Raw genomic sequence first — 18,342 nt, forward strand, 5'->3', positions numbered from 1 at the left:
ATTACCGCTTTTTGCAATTTTTTCCACCCCGAGTCACACTCGGGAATACCGCTAGGGGGGTTAAAGTACCTAACTTTTCAGGCAGCATATCACAGCTTCTGCTTATGGAGGTGGAAAAAAAAAAGGAAAATTAAACAAATGCCACGCTGTAGCCTAGGAGAATGCAGCTCACTCAAAGGAATGACCACTTCTCATTATTCTCTTAGATTTGGTCAAAGGAATTGACAACAGAAGCTGTAACCATACTGGTCTCAGCCAATGGCGCACCACATCTGAAGTGAAACATTAATCCTCAGATGTTTGCCATGTGTATATGGAAAAGTGTACCCATCTATTATCTTTCCGTACCAATGCTATTAAAAATTAAATAATGTTTCTCTGCTGCATGCATTTTTTGATGTTGGATGAGATGTGATTTCTGTGCGAAGGATTTTCCACACTCCAGACACGAGACTGGCATCACTCCCCGGTGCTTCCTTATGTGATAAAAGTGAGACGACCTCCATTGAAAACACTTCCCGCACTCGGAGCACCGATACTTCTTCTCGCCCGTGTGCATGCGCTGGTGCTCGACGAGAACTGATTTCCGGAGAAAACACTTCCCACATTCAGAACAGGAGAAAAGCTTTTCCTTAGAGTGCATCCTTTGGTGTCTAAGGAGGTTCGACTTTTTAGAAAACGCCTTCCCGCACAGGGGGCAGGGGTATGGCTTCGACTGTGAGTGATTTTTCTGGTGCTTCAGGAGATTGGACTCCTCAACGAAAGATTTACCACACTGCAAACAGGAAAACTCATTCTTCACAGTGAGCGGTTTGTCATGGTCCATGGGATTTGGTTTATGATCAAAGTCTTCCTGATATGGGGAAATTGGAAGTTGCTCCTCTTCTTTGTATGTGCCATGGGGTGACACTGGCTTTGCTGCCTCCAGGGATGGTTCACTATGCTCGGGACCAATGAATGGTTCTTCCCTTATATGAGCTGTATAATGAGTACTAGGATCTGGTAGGCCAGTAAAAGAGCCAATGTGAGCAATGGGAACGGAAGACAGATATAAACACGGGAGGACGGGGTTGGGCTTTGGCAAAATTGGGACCACTCTCTGAGGATCTGCTGTGAAGTTACCACTGCGTCGTCTCCCTCTGGTATTCTTGTTGTATCGTCCATCTGAAGCAAGAGGAAACAAATATTAAGTTGAAATTAAACCTGATGTCACAAAACATTACGCTACAGATCTGCCTGGAAACATGCTGCAGAAGATGACACTGGGGACATTTTACGTGAGGCTAGTAGAGATCACTGAGGTCCAAGGGATGCACATGAAGGATTAGACAGCTGAATATGGTCCCTTAGACCACAAGTTGGCCACCAGGGACCTTAACACATATTGATGTTGAACCCATTGAGTTGTAAGGGCCAACAGGGAGAACCAACCCAGAACTCTTCTTCTCCCCCCTTCAGTGTAAACCACATAACTGGAGCAGTTGTAAAACTTGGTATACACTCACCTTTGTGTCTCCTCTGATGGTAGAACAATGTAGATCTCCACTGAAAACACTTTCCACATTCAGAACAAGAGTACATTTTCTCTCCTTTGTGCATGCGTTGATGTTCCACAAAGCTGGACTTTCTCAAGAAAGCCTTCCCACACTCTGAGCAGGAGTACCTCTTCCCGTCTGCATGCATCGTCTGGTGTCTGGCCAGGTTTGCTTTCTTGCCAAAGCCTTTGCCACACTCGGAGCAAGAGTATGGCTTCTCTTGCGAATGAATTTCCTGGTATGACTTGGAGACCATTTCATGTGTAGGACGAGTGAATGATTGGGAGTGGTCTGAGAAGTTTCTTCTAATGGTAGAGGGAACAGACAAGAGATGTGCATTGTGAAGAAGTGAATGGAGATCAGGTTTTCTGAGTTTTTCTCCCACTGAATTAGCTTTGATAAAATTGTCTTCCGCTTTATCTTCAGACATAAGAGGTGACTTCTCTGTATTATAATTTTTGTATCGGCCGTCTAGAAGAGATATGAGATGAGGGATTCAGCCACCGCTCCAACAATATTCTACTACTAGCATATCCATTAGTCTATACCCATTGGGCATCTGGCAGCCATTTAGCCCCTCTCCCCCATTTCCTTTTATAGAAAAGCACCACCTATTCCTTTTCAACAGTACTGGAGATATCCTGAACACAGACTATGAACACTTTTGGCATGTCTGCCTTTGTTCTCTACCTCTGAAATATAAATCTGTTTCCTGTTTGAACTTAATGTCCTACACTCTCCACTTTTCTCTTCGCAACACTCTCCTGTACTGATAAGCTATTCACACTCACCTCCTGCACGCTGCCTACTGTCGAAACCTCAACACACCTCTCCTGTATATACTACTCGCTGGTATGCTTTCTGCACTCCTTTCCTGTACATACTGTCCACTGGTATACACTCTTTCTTTGGACATTCTGTCTACTGTACTCTTCTCACTTCTGTACTGTACATAATGCCCACTGTCACACTCTTTAATCTCCTCCCCTGCACAAACTGCCTGCTATCCTTTGCACTCCTCTCCTATGCATGCTGCTTGCTAGTATACAGACTACACTTCCCTCACGCACATACTACCCACTGTGTTTGCTCTCCACACTGCCCTTGCTGCACATACTAAAAGCTAATATACTCTTCTTACGACTCACATCGTGCCCATTCCCATACTCCTTGCACCCCTGTCCCCCTTTGCACATATGACCTACTGTACTCTCCTCACTTCTCTTCTGAATGTGCTGCACAGGAGTTCATGTTACTAGACAGTTTCTTCTTAACCTTAACCCTTAAAAAAAAAAAAAAAGACAGCTGATAGCGGTAACCCCAAGCCACATTTAGCGTAGCTAAAAAAAAATAACGAATAAAGCCTTACCTGGTCCCTCCGACGTCCTCCAGTGTCCTGCCCATCCGATCCCATCATCTGGCCATGTCCTCTTCCCCCGGAGATTGCGCTGACTACCCCTAGCAGTTCCCTATGAAGAGGGGGCAAGGCGGGAATTCCATTTTTTTCGTATTGGATTCAATACAAAATAACTGTATTGAATCCAGTACAAAGTAATCACTATATTTCTGAAATGCTACAGTGATTGTTACAGTACCCTGCCTGTCTGCCATTACCTTTACTGATCTTTGCCTGACTTTTGACCACTTCTCTGCCTGCCCAGACCTCTGCCTGACCTTTGACCACGTCTCTGCCTGCCTGACTTTAGACCACATTTCTGCCTGCAGCTTGCCTTGACCTCTGCCTGGATTTTGACCTGTCATCAGACACCGAAGATTCTATCACTGAGGTTAGTGAAGTTCGCAATTGGTGCTCGATTGACATTAGTCAGGCTCAGCCAGTGCCCCCAAGATTCCCATTTACTGGGGCGCCTGGCCTGAAGGTAGAGGTGGAACACAACCCCTTGGCATACCTGGAGTTATTTTTAGATTTGGCTTGATTATGAAATATTTACATTTTTCAAATAATTACACTTTTGATGAGTCCACTCACCCTTCACCTAAGCTCAAGAAAATTTGAAAACTTCAGAAACAGCTATGTGCCACAAAGAGAAATTAGTATAGACAAAAGTCCAATGGCCTACAAGGGGAGGCTCAGCTGGGTGCAATACATAGAGAGAACACGGTTCAGTGTAGAATTGTTTATGTTGTGCGGATCAGCAACAGGCTTTATCTGGAACTCTGTGATATACACTGGGAAAGGCACAAAATGTAGCCCCTGATTCAGCAACAATGGAGTGGCAACATCATCTATCCTATCACTTATTGAGCCATTGCTAAATCAAGGCTATCAGACAATTTTTACAGCTCCCCGAAACTTTTTGAGTTTCTCATCCAGCATAAAATGGATGCTTATACAACTGTTAGGCCTAACCAGTGCAAAATGTTATCCATGTTTGTCAAACAGAAGCTCAAGACTGGGGAAATATTTGCCTGGCAGAAAGGCAAAATGATGGCACTGCGATGGCGTGACAAGAAGGATGTCTGCCTTTTGAGCACAGTGCATAACACCGCCACTGTTATACCTAAATAGGGGGATAGGTAGTTAGTAGGATTCCACTAATTAATCACCAAGGATAGTATTTTAGGTGGTCTAGCCTGGAAGAGATAATTATGTGATCAAGTGGAGGGATAGACAGGCTTTTATAGGCAAATTTTTTTTAAAAAGTAAATAATATTTTTTTTAATGTTATACAGTATAATCCTATACTATACAAAGATCAACTAGCTAATGATATACAAACAATCAAAGTCTGTGATTACATACACTTATTTTCACATTTCAAGTAAAAATATCAACTTCAAACTTTTGAAAAGGTCTCAAGTTCCCGACGCGTTTCACCCTTAGGCTTCTTCGGGGAGGACTGAGATTGAAGTTTAATTTGAATACTAAAAATTTATATAGTCACAGTGATACAGAGTTGATAAAAACATCTGCGAGATTTCCACGCCAAATGATCCCAATGAGGGGAAAAAGGGGAGATTATGTATGGTAATGTTATCAGCAACACCAAGCAGACAGTGTAGATGAAATTGAAAAGGATTTGAAATAGCTGGACTTGAAATTATTTTGGTTCGGTTTCAGGTGAAGGTAGACGTGTCAGGAGCAAGTTACTAGAGAATATACTGTATACCATTAAAAAAATATTATTTACTTTATTAAAAAAAATTCTGCCTATAAAAGCCTATATATCCCACTGTTATGGCACAAACAAGAGGTGGGAAAGAGATCCTGAAACGACAAGGTGTCAGAGACTATATTAGCACCATGGGAGGTGTTGACAGAGCCTACTAGGCAATGACTTTCTATCTGGCCGTTAGAAGGCAACAAAAAAAGTACTAGAAAAAGATCTTCGTACATCTTGTGGAACAATGTTTGTGGAATGCCTATTTTCTCTTCAAACCACAGAATGACAGGCCTGTACCTCATCATGAGTTCATTTGGAAGGTTTGTGAAGCCATGTTTGAAATACCAAACATAACAAATGGATTCAGGTCGAGTTTGCCGGCGTGCTACTACAGTGGGGAACCCGAAAAGCCTGAATGGTCCTCACTTTATGAAGCATGTACCACCAAGTGCAAGAAAGCAAGCGCTAACAAGAATGAGCGTGGTGTGTTGCTGTAAGTGGGATGACTCCGGGAAAAAAAATAAGAAAAGAAACCCGGTTCTACTGCCTGGATTATGACGTTGGACTCTGTGCTGTCCCTTGTTTTAAGATATACCATACCTGGGATATTTATTAGTTTATTAGATAAATATGGTCTGGTCTGCTTCAGTATTTTTGATTTATTTATGCACCGTCCTTTTAACAGATTTTTGTGTTTTTTATTTAGAGTTTATTATTAAATTTAATTTATTATTTTGACACGATTTTGAGTTTCACACTTTATTATACCCAGCATGTCTACTACATATCTCTGTGAGTTATGCCTCACACAGACACAGGCCTACAATGTAAAATACATTTTCATGAAAGACAATGTACTGCTTTTAAATATATAAATCCAGACAGAAATGAACCAACCGCCCAGGAGGTTAAATGAACACTGAGCTGTAGCGGCAAATAGGATTGCAGGGCCATTGTTATAACATTACAGTGACACTCCACTACATGTAGCAGTTTTCAGATGCCAAATCTTGGCTATGACCTTATTATGTGAAGCAACAGAGAAATATTGGTAAAGATAAGGCACAAGGATTGGGGTAAGGAGTTCCAAAGGTGGAATGGCAATTTGTTTCCTAGATTTAGTGCTCATTGCTTACCTATAGTGATCTCTGGAGGAAGTTCCCCCTCTTCCTGAGATGGCTCATCGCCCTCAACATATGGCTCTCCTGTTTCAAAATCTTCTACTTTAACAAGAGGGTTTTCACCCTGAATGAGAAAAGACACCCTATAAACCTATTATTTCACAAAATGATAACATAAAAGTATGAATATTAAATCAAACCTCACTTGATAATCATATGCAGGATCATGGCAGAGATCTACAAAATCCTTTGTGACCTTCTCATGTTCTTGGGAGTACAGCCAGGGACATCTCTCTGATGGGTTCCCGTTACTGGATCCATCTGAAGTAAACACACAAACAGACTGTATACATTCTCCCTATGTGTTTATCAGATGATAGGGGATCCAGGTGGAACCTCCATACTGCTAACTCCTATACAATAAAGTCTCCTCTTACCCGGTGATGTCAGGGTCTGGTGGTCTTCTAACACGTCTTTGTAGAGGTCCTTGTGTCCTTCTAAATACTCCCACTCCTCCATGGAGAAATAGACACTGACATCCTGAAACCTTATAGGAACCTGACACACACAATGATACAGTCACCATCCAGACACATCCTATAATAATATCCCAGAATTCCCTGCACCGCTCACCTCTCCTGTCAGCAGCTCAATGATCTTCTGGGTGACTTCTAGGATCCTTCTGTCGTTTTCTTTCCCGGGTGGTGGGAAGGGAGGTGATAGCTCCCTGATACACGTCTGGTTCTTGCTCCATCTTGGTAATGTATGAGAACAGCTGTTGGGCATCACATGCTGTTCTGCCCCTTTTGCTACAGGTCCATAATCCTGCAAGGTAAGAAGTCAAACATTTCTTGGGAGTTCTGTGCTTTTTCACAGCATAACACAACAAGCCTTCCCCATATATGAGATGAGATGTGGGATGACCGCTTCCCCCCAGAATCCTCTACACCTTTCAGGTCAGCTCGGTGTTTTACTAATATTACTGTCATGTGACCTCCCAAAAATCCTCCTCACCTCTCCAGTCAGCAGGTAGATGATCTCTAGGGTGAGATGCAATATCCTCTCAGTCATGTAACTCCGCTCCTTCTCCATCTTGCAGCAAGTGAACTGTACAGCCCTACGTTCATATATTTGGCTTCGATTTAACCTGATGAAACAAAAAATATTATTCATTTAAAAAAATATATATTTTTATGGAAGTAATCATCAGCGAGAGACAACCCAAAGTGTGGAGAAGAAATCCCACTAAGCCAAGTTCCTGACCAGGACCTGAATCTCCATCATATTGAGCAAAGGGTCCCTGAGCCCGACCTCCAACCAATCAGAATCCAGAAAAAACCCTTACACTGTGTCTAAATCCAAGACTGTAACTTTAAATTCACAAATAATTATCCAGTGTTCTCCCCAGCCCCTTTTAGTCGGGTGCACCACCTGGCACATTTCAGTAACCACCCGGCTGTTTTTGGGTGCATACTGAACGGTTGGTTCACAATACAGGGACTGGCATCCGCCAAAAGTTTCTTCCCACCCAGCCTAAATAAATTTGTGGGTTGAGAACTGAATATCCCTAATTGCCTTTTTTACCTAAATCGGTGGTCATGTAACACCCCATTCCTGAGTCTTCACTCTTTTGCCTTATATGGAGGTAGGTTTTTTTCTTCAGGTGTCCACATTGCTGCCTCTAGGACACGGACAATTCCTATTGGCTGTCCAGCATGACAGTTATCTTGAGATCCAGAACAGGAATCTGAAAGGGCAACAAAGGCTGCCTGCCTATGGCACATCCTCACTGCTGGACCACCCAGGGCCTTCATCTAATTGGAAGCAAAGCGAGACTCCTGGTACTTCTGGGTAAAGAGAAGCATGTGACTAGTTCCCTTTCCTTCCATTGGCAGTGTTGATGGAGGAAGTCCTCAGCTCTATGTAATCACCGCATCACATAGAGCTTTCTCTCAAACCAAGGTGTATGGAGTGAAGAGAAGGTGAGTGCAGCTGGGGGGTCTGTCATTAAGTCTGCCCATTGATCTACCTCCAGCCTTAGTCAGATAGACCCCGCCTTATTTTCCAAATTGATGACATTTGGCCCCTCCCCATCAGCCTGCTTGTCCCTTCCTTTGTATTGGCTGCCAGTTCTTTCAATCACGGACGATCAGTATAACATAGGGCTGTCTTTATGCACCTACAGCTCGCTTGGGATCGCCCACTCCGCCAGACTGACTCTACCCATCAAGACATACTGATATTGGCATAACACTGCAGTGTGTGTATAAACACCCCTGCCTCATGGTATGTAAGGCATGTAATACCATGGCATGGTATTGTAAAAGTCAGTTGAGTTGAATTCCTGCTCACCTGTCGCTCACATTGGTTTCTTCCGCTGATCACTAGCTGGTGAAACCACTGCATATGGTGGGGGAGCAGCTACTCACACACCTGGAATTGTGCAATATTTGCATTGTCAGGGCATTTTTTGACAAATAGACTAATGGAAAGTACCCGTCATAGATCAGACTTTGATTTGTTCTTTGACCCCCATCAACAAGCAGTAACACCACCATGTTTGATTTCTCCCTGTTTACCCACAATGCTTCAGTCAAAGTTGCCCATAAGAACAAGTTTGCTATAAGCAAAGAAGGCGAGTTGGCTTGTTTTCATGAGTAATATATCTAATGAGGTGGGGTTACACACTGCTACCCCTCTCTTCTCCATTCTTCTCCTTTATGAGATGTAATAATATTCTCCATTCTTCACACACCTGCAGCAGTAACTCAGCCCGACCGGAAGTCCCCAGCTTTATCTCTACCACTTCCGGTCTGTCACTTCCACGAGAGAGCAAGCCGAGACTTCGTACAGTGAGCGGAGCGGAGAAGTTGCCGACTTGCGCCCTCTGCTGGCTGACGTGTAGATCTGCGCGGATTGGCTACACTCGGTAGCCCTAGTTAGAGCGGCGGCCATTTTGTTGTAGCTCACTTTATGTAGCTTTATCAAATAAGGGTTTCGTGAGGAGAACTGATCTGGCGGGATTGTTAACTTTTGGCTTTTCGGTGAGAAGATCTTATGAGGCAACAGAAGGTCAGTGGAAAGAAATATGAGCAAACCTAATGCTTTATGTCAAGGTGCAGCTGGACAGGCATCATTTAAAAATTCACAGCAAGGAAACGCAGCTGTGGGAAAAGAAACGCAGCACAACGCCGACAATCGCCCTGCAAGTGATTTTATAGGTTCGTCCATGCAAAATCATAGACCCGGTTCCCAAATGACAAATTCGGGGGTGAACACAAATGCTGCCAATGGATCGGCAAGCCAGAAACCTGAAAACGCGATGGGCAATCCGCCTGGAACGCCATCGGTTCGTACGAGAGGATCCATGGACATGTGGAAAGATTACCTGAAAAGAAATGACAGGGAGCCAATTGTGGGATTGGACTACGTTGTAGAATACAGATTCCAAGTACAGCCGGATAGAATAGAAACCAGATACTTCTGTGAGCTCTGTGAGCTGGATGGCGATTTGGTTGCCATGTTGTACCATGTGATCAGCTTCACACACCGAAGGCTTTACATGGCCAAAAAATACCCGTTCCTTTTTAAGGTACATTGCAGCACCAAGGAAGAGAAGGAGCAGTTCTTGAGAAGCATGGCGATGGGAATCGAAGAAGAGGAAGGAACCAAGATGTACAAGAGCGACCCAGTCCTGAGGTCTGTGCCAATGCTGACTGCCAGGTCCACGGCCACAAAACAGATCAAGCAGAAAACCAGCTGGGATTTTGAAGAAGGTCGGCAAAGGCGAATGAAGAAGGCACTAGAGTACATTGAATTATTTGAGATTGCCAGTGATGGAGAATCAACCGTCGTCGTGAAGCTTATGGAGAAACTAACCGCTGAATTGAAGGTTTACTCGGAGAAAATTAAAAAAAAGGCCCTTTCCACAACAAAAGTGGCCAGAGCCAATGATGTAGCCACGTCCATAATGCAGAAGGACACTAAAGCTAAGACAGAATTGCCAAATCCAGTCCAGAACCCAGTTGGCAAACAAACACCACCATTTATAGAAGGGTCTCCATCATTTAGGAAAGGACCACCAGAAAACACCAGTGGGAGTATGCCAACTGGTCAGCCCAACAGTGACAGAACCTACTGGACATCTTCCTCACTAAAGTCTCCGTACCCTGAAAAGCTTGCTTATCACATGGCCATGGTAGGAGAAGCAAATTTGAATTCACAACCACAGACTGACTCATCCAATGAGGATAACGAGTTTTTAAAAAAACAAAAGGCACTGCTTCAAAACAGTCAGATGAACAGGAATCCATTTTTGCATGGAAACCAAATCATGCAAAGCCAAAAATATATACACATGAACAATGGTTCAGTGATGTTAAGGCACCAGACTGGTTATCTGCAGCCAGAGTATGCTGGTACATCGCTGTGCAGTAAAGATATTGGCCATGGTGGGAATTATGGGTACAATGATATGAATCAGTATGATGACACTGCTCCATCTATGGTCATGTCAAATAAACTTACGTCGGATTCATATGCAGGAGACATGAGTTATGGATATGGTATGTACAGCGGTGAACGGGATGAACCTATATACCGCAATATTTCCAAAGAGGATGTTAATCAAGTATATGACTATACAGCTGAGCAAGCACCTTATACTAGGGTATCTCTGTCTCTGGGGGATCAAAAATCAGAACATGAGGGGGTTCAAGATAATCAGCACAGATTTCATAGAGAAACCATACCACGCGAAATTAGACAAAACTGTGGTGTGCGTAGTTCACAGTCTTTCAATGATCCCGCATGGGCAGAAAGGGAGAGCACAATGCCGTATGGCAAACGTGTAAAACTGAACAATGAACAGTATTGAAACCTAAAGCACAGACCAGGAGAGACGCCATCTTGAAGAACATGGGTTTACTTACTATAAATTCAGATGAACATTCACCATCTCTCCTGAAAAAGGTTCAGGGAAAAGGTTTGTTTATGGTTTCAGCAATTCTCAGTGAATTTGCAGAAAGTCATCCTTTGAAGTAAATTTGGATTTTTCCAACATAGATAAATTGCAAATTATGTGTGCATCTGTAATTTCTATATTGAAGGGGTATTTTTTTATTGTCTTAAGTTGACAATTTCAAGTAACGAATATTTTTCCCCCCTTTTGTCAAGATGGTGGACATCCCCAGCAAATGTTGATTTGCATTGGAGGTTGTCATTGCTCAAAGGCCTGCATTAGCAGCGTTTTGCACAGCTGCTAATGCAGGCATTATACATGGAAGTAGCAATGTCTTGGAACTATTGGACCCCTCCAGCAAGTGAATTAATGCCTTTCATGACAGGTTTCCTTTTCCGTTACCACTTTCTTGGTGTGAATAGAAATACAACTGATATTGTAAGAGTTTCTGTAAAATAATAGATGTTGGTTGTAACGTCTTTTGATTTGAAATTTCACATTTGTCAGTTTTTTTACTAATTGAAAACGCTTTCTGATATCTGAAATTTATTAAGGTTAAGTTGCAGATTTTTCAGATATCCACACCAGTTACTACAGGAAGAACACCTGGCACTTCCATGTATAGGAAACCATGTTACTTGCTCTGCATTAGACCAATAAGCTCTTTTCATAGATCTGTCTTACCTGTGATTTCGGTAACCCAAAGTTTACAGATTGGGACTCCAATGTTATATATGGTATGATAAACTTATAATTTCATGGTAGTTATATAAAAAAAATCAGAATCCTAATCTTTTGCTCTTTGGCTGCCATTAGACTCTGGATTAGGGTTGCCTGAATTCTAACTGTGGGTCAATGAGTTTGGCACAGCTGGTAACCAAAGTAATCGGGGGCTGCAAGCTTGTTGTAGCCTACAATGTTCAGTTCGAGCAATTGGGAACACTAGCCATAATGTGCCTTAACGACGGCTTTGCAGCTGCTGATTATATTGGCTGCCAACCATGACAAACCAATCACAAAATACTAATAACAAGCAAATGTGCATGGTGTAAAAACTGTTAAGTATATTACAGTGAAAATGCATGACGCCAGTATATTGCTGCAGCATTGTTACAGGGGGCTTTGCTTTTTTAATCTTGGAGCACAGCAGAAGTTCAACTCTCAGCTAAACGTTTTCCTGCAAAATGTCCTCCAGGTATTAAAACAAAAAATTATAATACTTTTATTTCAAGGTGCTTCTGCTTTACCTCTTTCTGAACATAACACTTCCCCGTCTTCTGGGTTGAAAGTCCCCAACCGTCATTAATGTCAGACTTAGGAAAGAGGAGTCCAGGAAATCATAGCCTAACGTAAGGAGAAAAACTGCCACAACACGTTATGTGCTCTAGGAGGCCCTAAGTGGCTGGATGCTGGAAACTATAGGTGTTTCTTTTATCTGTTCTTCAATATTATATGAACAATACAATTTGATGAAAATAGATTGACAACCAACATTGTGTCCCATACAATTTTTTCTTGATTTTCCTAGGAAGGTGGTTTTCTTATATTTTTAGCCCCCATGATATATTTGAAAAAATGAGCACCAAGAGCAAAGGCTCTTTGGTCACCCCATATCATAGAACTGCTGATGCGGGGGCATGTTTGTAGGTGGTGACGAGTGCACTGCACTTTCCTGTCATTGTCAGGATCCACATACTCATATCCTCACTGGATAGGTGGTGAGAGCCAAACATCTAAGCTCAGCGTCTCCCAACCTGATCTGAGTACTGAAGCTGATGGGTAGGGAAGTGTGGTAGAGACAGATCAGATCTAAAGAAAAAGAAAGATTGGTTTTAGAGATACGTTAAAGTTATGTATGGTAGTCACATGACTGATATGGCACCATACATTTACACAAAGAAAGTACAACTCAAGGGTAGTTAACTTATTTCTTACAAAAATGTTCATGGGGAAGTAAGGAAATGCTACAGTTCATTGCCACTCCTTGTCTGCATCCTGGCTGCAAAACACTTTGTACTGCTGTGGTTGTACAGATTTGTTCACTTTCTTGCGATCATGCTCATCTAGGTCTGTGATCAACAAAGATTACGCGTTCAGATGTTACTGGCTATCCTTGTGTTTTGGTTAAGCTTAAGTGTGAACTTGTCCAATGTAGACTCCATAGTAAAATGAGAGGAGAGGCAGGGCTCTAATTCCCAGTCAGTACCCAGGGCAGCTGGGTTTATCTGAATAGTGACAAGTTGAATATTTTGTAGGTTCTTTTGGCTACTTGTAAACATATAGGGAATATCTAGAAATTTTCACTTTACCGAAACAGTATCCTGAAAAACATGTATTTTGTTTGGAATACTTCCTGAAACATAGCAGTGACATTTCTGTGCCTGGGCACTCTCATACCTTGTGCCTCAAAGTGATATATTTGTAATGAAATTTGGAAATATCAGCACTGTCCTGCCTATGGTTCTCCTTGCTGGAGGAGAAGCTGTAACTGAGGACCTGCAGTGCAAGGATCTCCAAGCTGCTGCTTCATCCTTTCTGTTGAGTTTTACTTCCTCAACCTTTCCAGATGCTTTTTTATCCCTAGCTATCAATATGGCTGATTCCACTATTTGTGCAGAACAAGGCATTTTAAGCTAGTAATAGGGAAAAGATTAAGTGTAGGAAGAACACGAGTAATACTGGAAAGCAGTCCTCTCTCTAGCTGGTTTTCTTTGGGCACAGTTCAGGTCTTCAAACCCCTATGCAGGCAATGGTGTGTACAACGCATTATGGCATTGAAAAGACTAAAAGAAAGGCATACAGCTACAAAAGCTGCTATAAACTTGTTTTAAATTTGGTCTCTTTTGGGCGAGTAATACAAGTAGCTATAAAATTTGGTGGAAACCCTCAGTAGTAGAAAAGCAACATGAATTCTACATGCAGTGGCATTGTGTGAATTGAAGGACCCAGGGCTGCCGGTATTAAGGGACAATCCAAATGCATTATTTCTTTGTGAAAAGAACAGGCACACATATCAGGCCACAGCCTTCTGGACGCATTGAGGCCCTCCTAAACAATAATGTTTCCATGCACGTTCTCCAACTGGATTGCTGTATTGGTCATTCAAAACTAACTTTCCTCAACTTGAGTGCTTTCTGAGGTGCAGCAGTAGAGATGGTTTCTATGTGTAACATGCCCCTCTTTGAAAAACACTTGCCGCACTCTGAGCAGGAATAATGCTTCTCCCCAGTGTGAATCCTCTGATGGGTCACCAGATTGGACTTAACATTGAAGCATTTCCCGCAGTATGAACAGGAAAAGGGCTTTTCCCCAGGATGAATCTTCTGATGTACGATCAGATGGGAGCTCTGCATAAAACATTTTCCACACTGGGAACAGGAATACAGCTTCTTGTTCGGATATATGTTCCAGTGTTCTGCTACTCTCTTATGTTGGGTAAATTGATTGCCAACACCAGGATAGACGAACATTTCTCCCACGTTGTGGCACGTAAGGTAATTGATGGGGTACGGTGGATCAGGAAGGTACCCCACATGTGTTGAAAGATTAGATTATATATATACACTCTGAGGTAAAGGAAGAATGTTTGGGGTAATGGAGTTTTCTCCTGAAGAATCAGATGCAATGTCATCTTCCATTTCAGCATACCGAGACAATATCCGGTATTTCTGTGTGTTGCTTGTTTTGTATTTTCCATCTGGAGAAAAGAAGGACAGGGAATAAGTAGTTATGAGTGTACTATGAAACTAGAAGATTGCAGTTTCTCCAGGTGATGACAACATTACAAAAATATGAGTGAATTAAAGGATTTGTTCAGACTGCTACTTTAAAAGGTCAGTCCACCCAAACTAATATTTCAGCATATCCCTGCTGTGCTCATTATGAGGGCTTCTCATTATTTGATGTGGAGTTCCAGGGTCTGTATACTTCCTGGAGCTATTACCAAATTCCCTTTCTAGACATACATGTCAATATACCTGACGACTTGCACATTACAACATCTCTATATAAAAAAGAGACAGCAGGGAATACAATCCTCCATTCTCAAAGTGCTTACCCGAAATCACTAATAAAAAACATCCCATACAGTCAGATGCTGAGACTTCGCAGAAACTGTACATGAACCCTAGACTTTAAGATAGAGGCCAACGAACATCATCACAATATACACTTAATCATGAGAAAACATTGGCCGATTCTTACAGCAAATCCCAAAATCTCCACTATAGTAGGAGACAAACCATGCATCACATATAGTCGCAAATCACACTCTCTGAGAGATTCTCTAGTCCAAAGCCACTACAACCCACATTCACGAAAACTAGATCGATCTAAACCTTGGGGCACATTCAAATGTGGCCAACGTAGCGAGTGTGAATGGATCCATGAAAATCTAGCACTTTCCCTACCAAATGGTACTACACATAAGATTATTCACCATGTTAATTGCCAATCATTAGGCATTATATACAAATATTTTGTACTCATGTAAAAGATTTTATGTGGGTAAAACAAAAAGACCCCTGAGAAAACGAATCTATGAGCATATATACACAATCAAAAATGGTAAATGGTCACTCCAATTAGCTACCACGTAGGAACAATGCATAACTTAGACCTACATAGTATTTCATTTGCAGCGTTAGAAAAAGTAACCCCGAATCCGAGAGGGGGAGACTTTGATAAAAAATGATTACAGGCAGAAACAAAGTGGATCTTTTTATTAAAAGACAACCATGATCCAGGCTTAAAGAATGTATTTAGCTTTAAACCTTTTCTATAGTTATGATCAGTAATCAATATTAATTTAAAGTCATATTAGTATGTTTAGTATATTTTTAGCAATTCTTTAACAAAATGTATGTATAATCCAGAATGTATATTTAACTGCAAGAAACAATTTTGTCTCTTTCCTGTCATTTCTAACCATGATTCACTTGATCCTATATGAGATACTGTCTATCCTAATTATCATATCCGCTCCTTCATTCATCTCTAAATCTCTGTATTAACTCTTCCATTCAAAACAAATAGAGGGCTTCCCTCCTCTCACCTGACTTACAGGGACGGAGCACCTTGGAATTCTTGGGTGCAACTCAGGGAAGCCTACCCCTCACTGGGGATGGCTCTGCCCTTTCCCTGTATGTCCCCGTCTTCTTGGATGGGGATGACGGGGCTGGAGACGGCTGCCTGCCATCTCTAGCACTGAGATGAGTGACAGGCGACCCCTCCTCTTCTAACAAGTGATGTGGTTTGAGTGGGCGGCGCTTTACGAGCTGTCACTCATCCCAGCATCACCAGGCCATCCCCCACAGGGATCCCCACGCTGCCTACATGCAGGTGGAGTATGGGAGTTCCCTAGGACTCCTTCCTCCTATTAAGAAGGACACCTTAGGAAACACTATCAAAGCTGCATCTTAAACAAGCAAACAATACTTTCCAGCACCACTAGGAGGAGATTTCTCTATAGAATCCAGGTACATGCATTTATGGGCACTTTTGCTTTACTAAACATAATTTATTTTAATTATGAATACCATACCCAATAGAAAAAACATAGTATTGTTTTAACTTTAGTACCTACTTTAGTATCTTTAGTACCTGCACTGTGGAAGCCTATATCTTAGAGTCTACTTCATTTTCAGGTAGGACAGCAATTCCAACTTTAACCTCACGTATACATATTTGATTACATATAAAGATATAAACAGAAATTCTTCTTAAATTGTAGACTATACTTATATAGGGGATTCTACTACACTACCCTATTTCCTCTGACTTTATCAACGGATCATCTCTATTCTGAGGTTTTCTTCACTTTTCCTGCAAGATTAAGCCATATTTTGAATTATGTAAGTTTGATAAATATAATTATTCCTACTTTATATATATTTGGTAACTCTATAATTTGATTCATTACTCATATATGATCTATTTTTGTAGTATATCTTTCTAAAAGTAAGTTTTATCGGTTTCTATCTCACTAAATTAATATACTATTTTAAATGTAATGAATGTCGTAAATATGTAATACACATAGTACAATATATTACAGGGTATTCATCTTGTGAAAAGTTCACCTACTTGGTATTGAGTAGTTGTTGGTATAGTTCATTGTGAGTGAAGTAAGACTGCTGGTACCGTGTTTCCCCGATTTTAAGACATCCCCATTAAATAAGCCACCCCCCATTTTTGAAAAAATAATTAAAATAAGACACTCACCCGTGAATAAGACATGCTCTGAGATCCGATCCTGTGTGTGTGTGTGACAAAAAGATGGAAAATTGCAGAAGGTGAAAAAAAGATTGAGGAAGAAGGGAGATCAAGAAAGAAAAAAAAACAATAAGAATAAAAATCTTTAAGGAAGATGAAGGAATTAACAGGAAAAACAATGAAAGAAGACGATGGATGAAGGAAGAAAGTAGATGCATGAGGATAAATGAAAGTGAATAAAAAAACATAGAGGAATGAAAAAATAGGAAGGAAGAAAAGAAGGATGGTTGGAAAGAAAGAATAAGGCTGCATACACACGTGTATTATTTGTATTGTATTTGTATTATTTGTCGTTAGAAAGGATCTTTCACGATCCTTTCCAACGACAAAAGACTGTGTGATGCATGGGAAAGTGCTGTACATACAGCGCAGTTTTGCTCTATGGAGAGGGGAGAACCAGTGAGCAGCACCCCACTGCACTCTCTCCCCTTCACTTTCATTACGATCGTTCCTCGTCCATGGATCCGCCAGGATGGTCTCCTGGACAATGAGTGTTGTACACATGCCAGATTCTCGTCCGATATCAGCACTGAGGCGATTATCGGACAAGAATCATCTGACCTGTGTACGTAGCCTAAGAAAACCAAAAAAAGTAGGTAGGTGAAGGAGGGAAGAAGAAGAAGAAAAGGCAGTAAAGGTAGACAAGGACAGAAGAAGGAATACAAACAATAGTAACAAAAGCAATAACACAATCTGTCTGCAGACACATACACCAGCCAACATTACCCCAGGCTGCACACATGGAACCCGCCGCAATGGAATATTGCTCCCTCATTTGTAATGTCAGCCTAGAGCTGATCATGTTGAAGGACATGAGACGATTCCCTGAGCACTTGGAATGCAAGCGGCATGACTACTCTGCGGGGGTAGGGTTAATAATATTCTAATAAATGATTTGTTACATAGCAGGACAAGTTGAAAAAAAGACGTAAGTCCATCAAGTTCAACCGCTAGGGAAATAAACATATCCCAGATATATATACCATACAGACATGGTTCAGAGGAAGGCAAAACAAAAAACCTTGGTACAATTTACATTATATCCAACCATAAAAGTAATGAAAAAGGTGCTTTCATTACAATTATTGTATATATAACATTGTACAGGAGAGGATAAGTCTTCATAGTATGCGGTGTAGACTCCCTCAGCCCTGAACAGCTATCAGCCTCCTCTCTATCATCATTACTTTCCCACAACCGGAAACATTCCCTCACTTCCGCCCTATGCGTGCGTTCCACGGCCGCACTGTCGCTTCCTGGTTACGTGACGTCCCGCTCACCTCCCTTTACCCGACGCTAGAGGGCAAACTTCTCAAGTGAACTGTGGC

General features: G+C 41.7%; 2 protein-coding genes across 8 annotated transcripts in view; one reads left to right on the forward strand and one right to left on the reverse strand.

Moving 5' to 3' along the window:
- The window catches only part of LOC140339046 (oocyte zinc finger protein XlCOF8.4-like), a 236,061-nt gene that overhangs the window by 141,903 nt on the left and 75,816 nt on the right, over positions 1 to 18,342 (forward strand). The gene's annotated exons all lie outside the window — the stretch shown is intronic.
- Positions 7 to 18,342, reverse strand: part of LOC140338976 (uncharacterized) — a 69,447-nt gene continuing 51,111 nt past the window's right edge. The window contains exons 1-8 of one of the 4 annotated variants that reach the window (XM_072423395.1): positions 8,537 to 8,606; positions 6,796 to 6,928; positions 6,415 to 6,606; positions 6,219 to 6,339; positions 5,987 to 6,102; positions 5,797 to 5,905; positions 1,506 to 2,006; positions 7 to 1,164 (exon numbers count right to left, since the gene is read on the reverse strand). In XM_072423395.1, the coding sequence (XP_072279496.1) occupies positions 335 to 1,164; positions 1,506 to 2,006; positions 5,797 to 5,905; positions 5,987 to 6,102; positions 6,219 to 6,339; positions 6,415 to 6,606; positions 6,796 to 6,873 (1,947 nt within the window). In that variant the 5' untranslated portion in view covers positions 6,874 to 6,928; positions 8,537 to 8,606 and the 3' untranslated portion in view covers positions 7 to 334. The other 3 variants (XM_072423394.1, XM_072423396.1, XM_072423393.1) reach the window with 3 other exon arrangements.

Source organism: Pyxicephalus adspersus, chromosome 10 (assembly GCF_032062135.1).
Source record: "Pyxicephalus adspersus chromosome 10, UCB_Pads_2.0, whole genome shotgun sequence".
Taxonomy (NCBI): domain Eukaryota; kingdom Metazoa; phylum Chordata; class Amphibia; order Anura; family Pyxicephalidae; genus Pyxicephalus; species Pyxicephalus adspersus.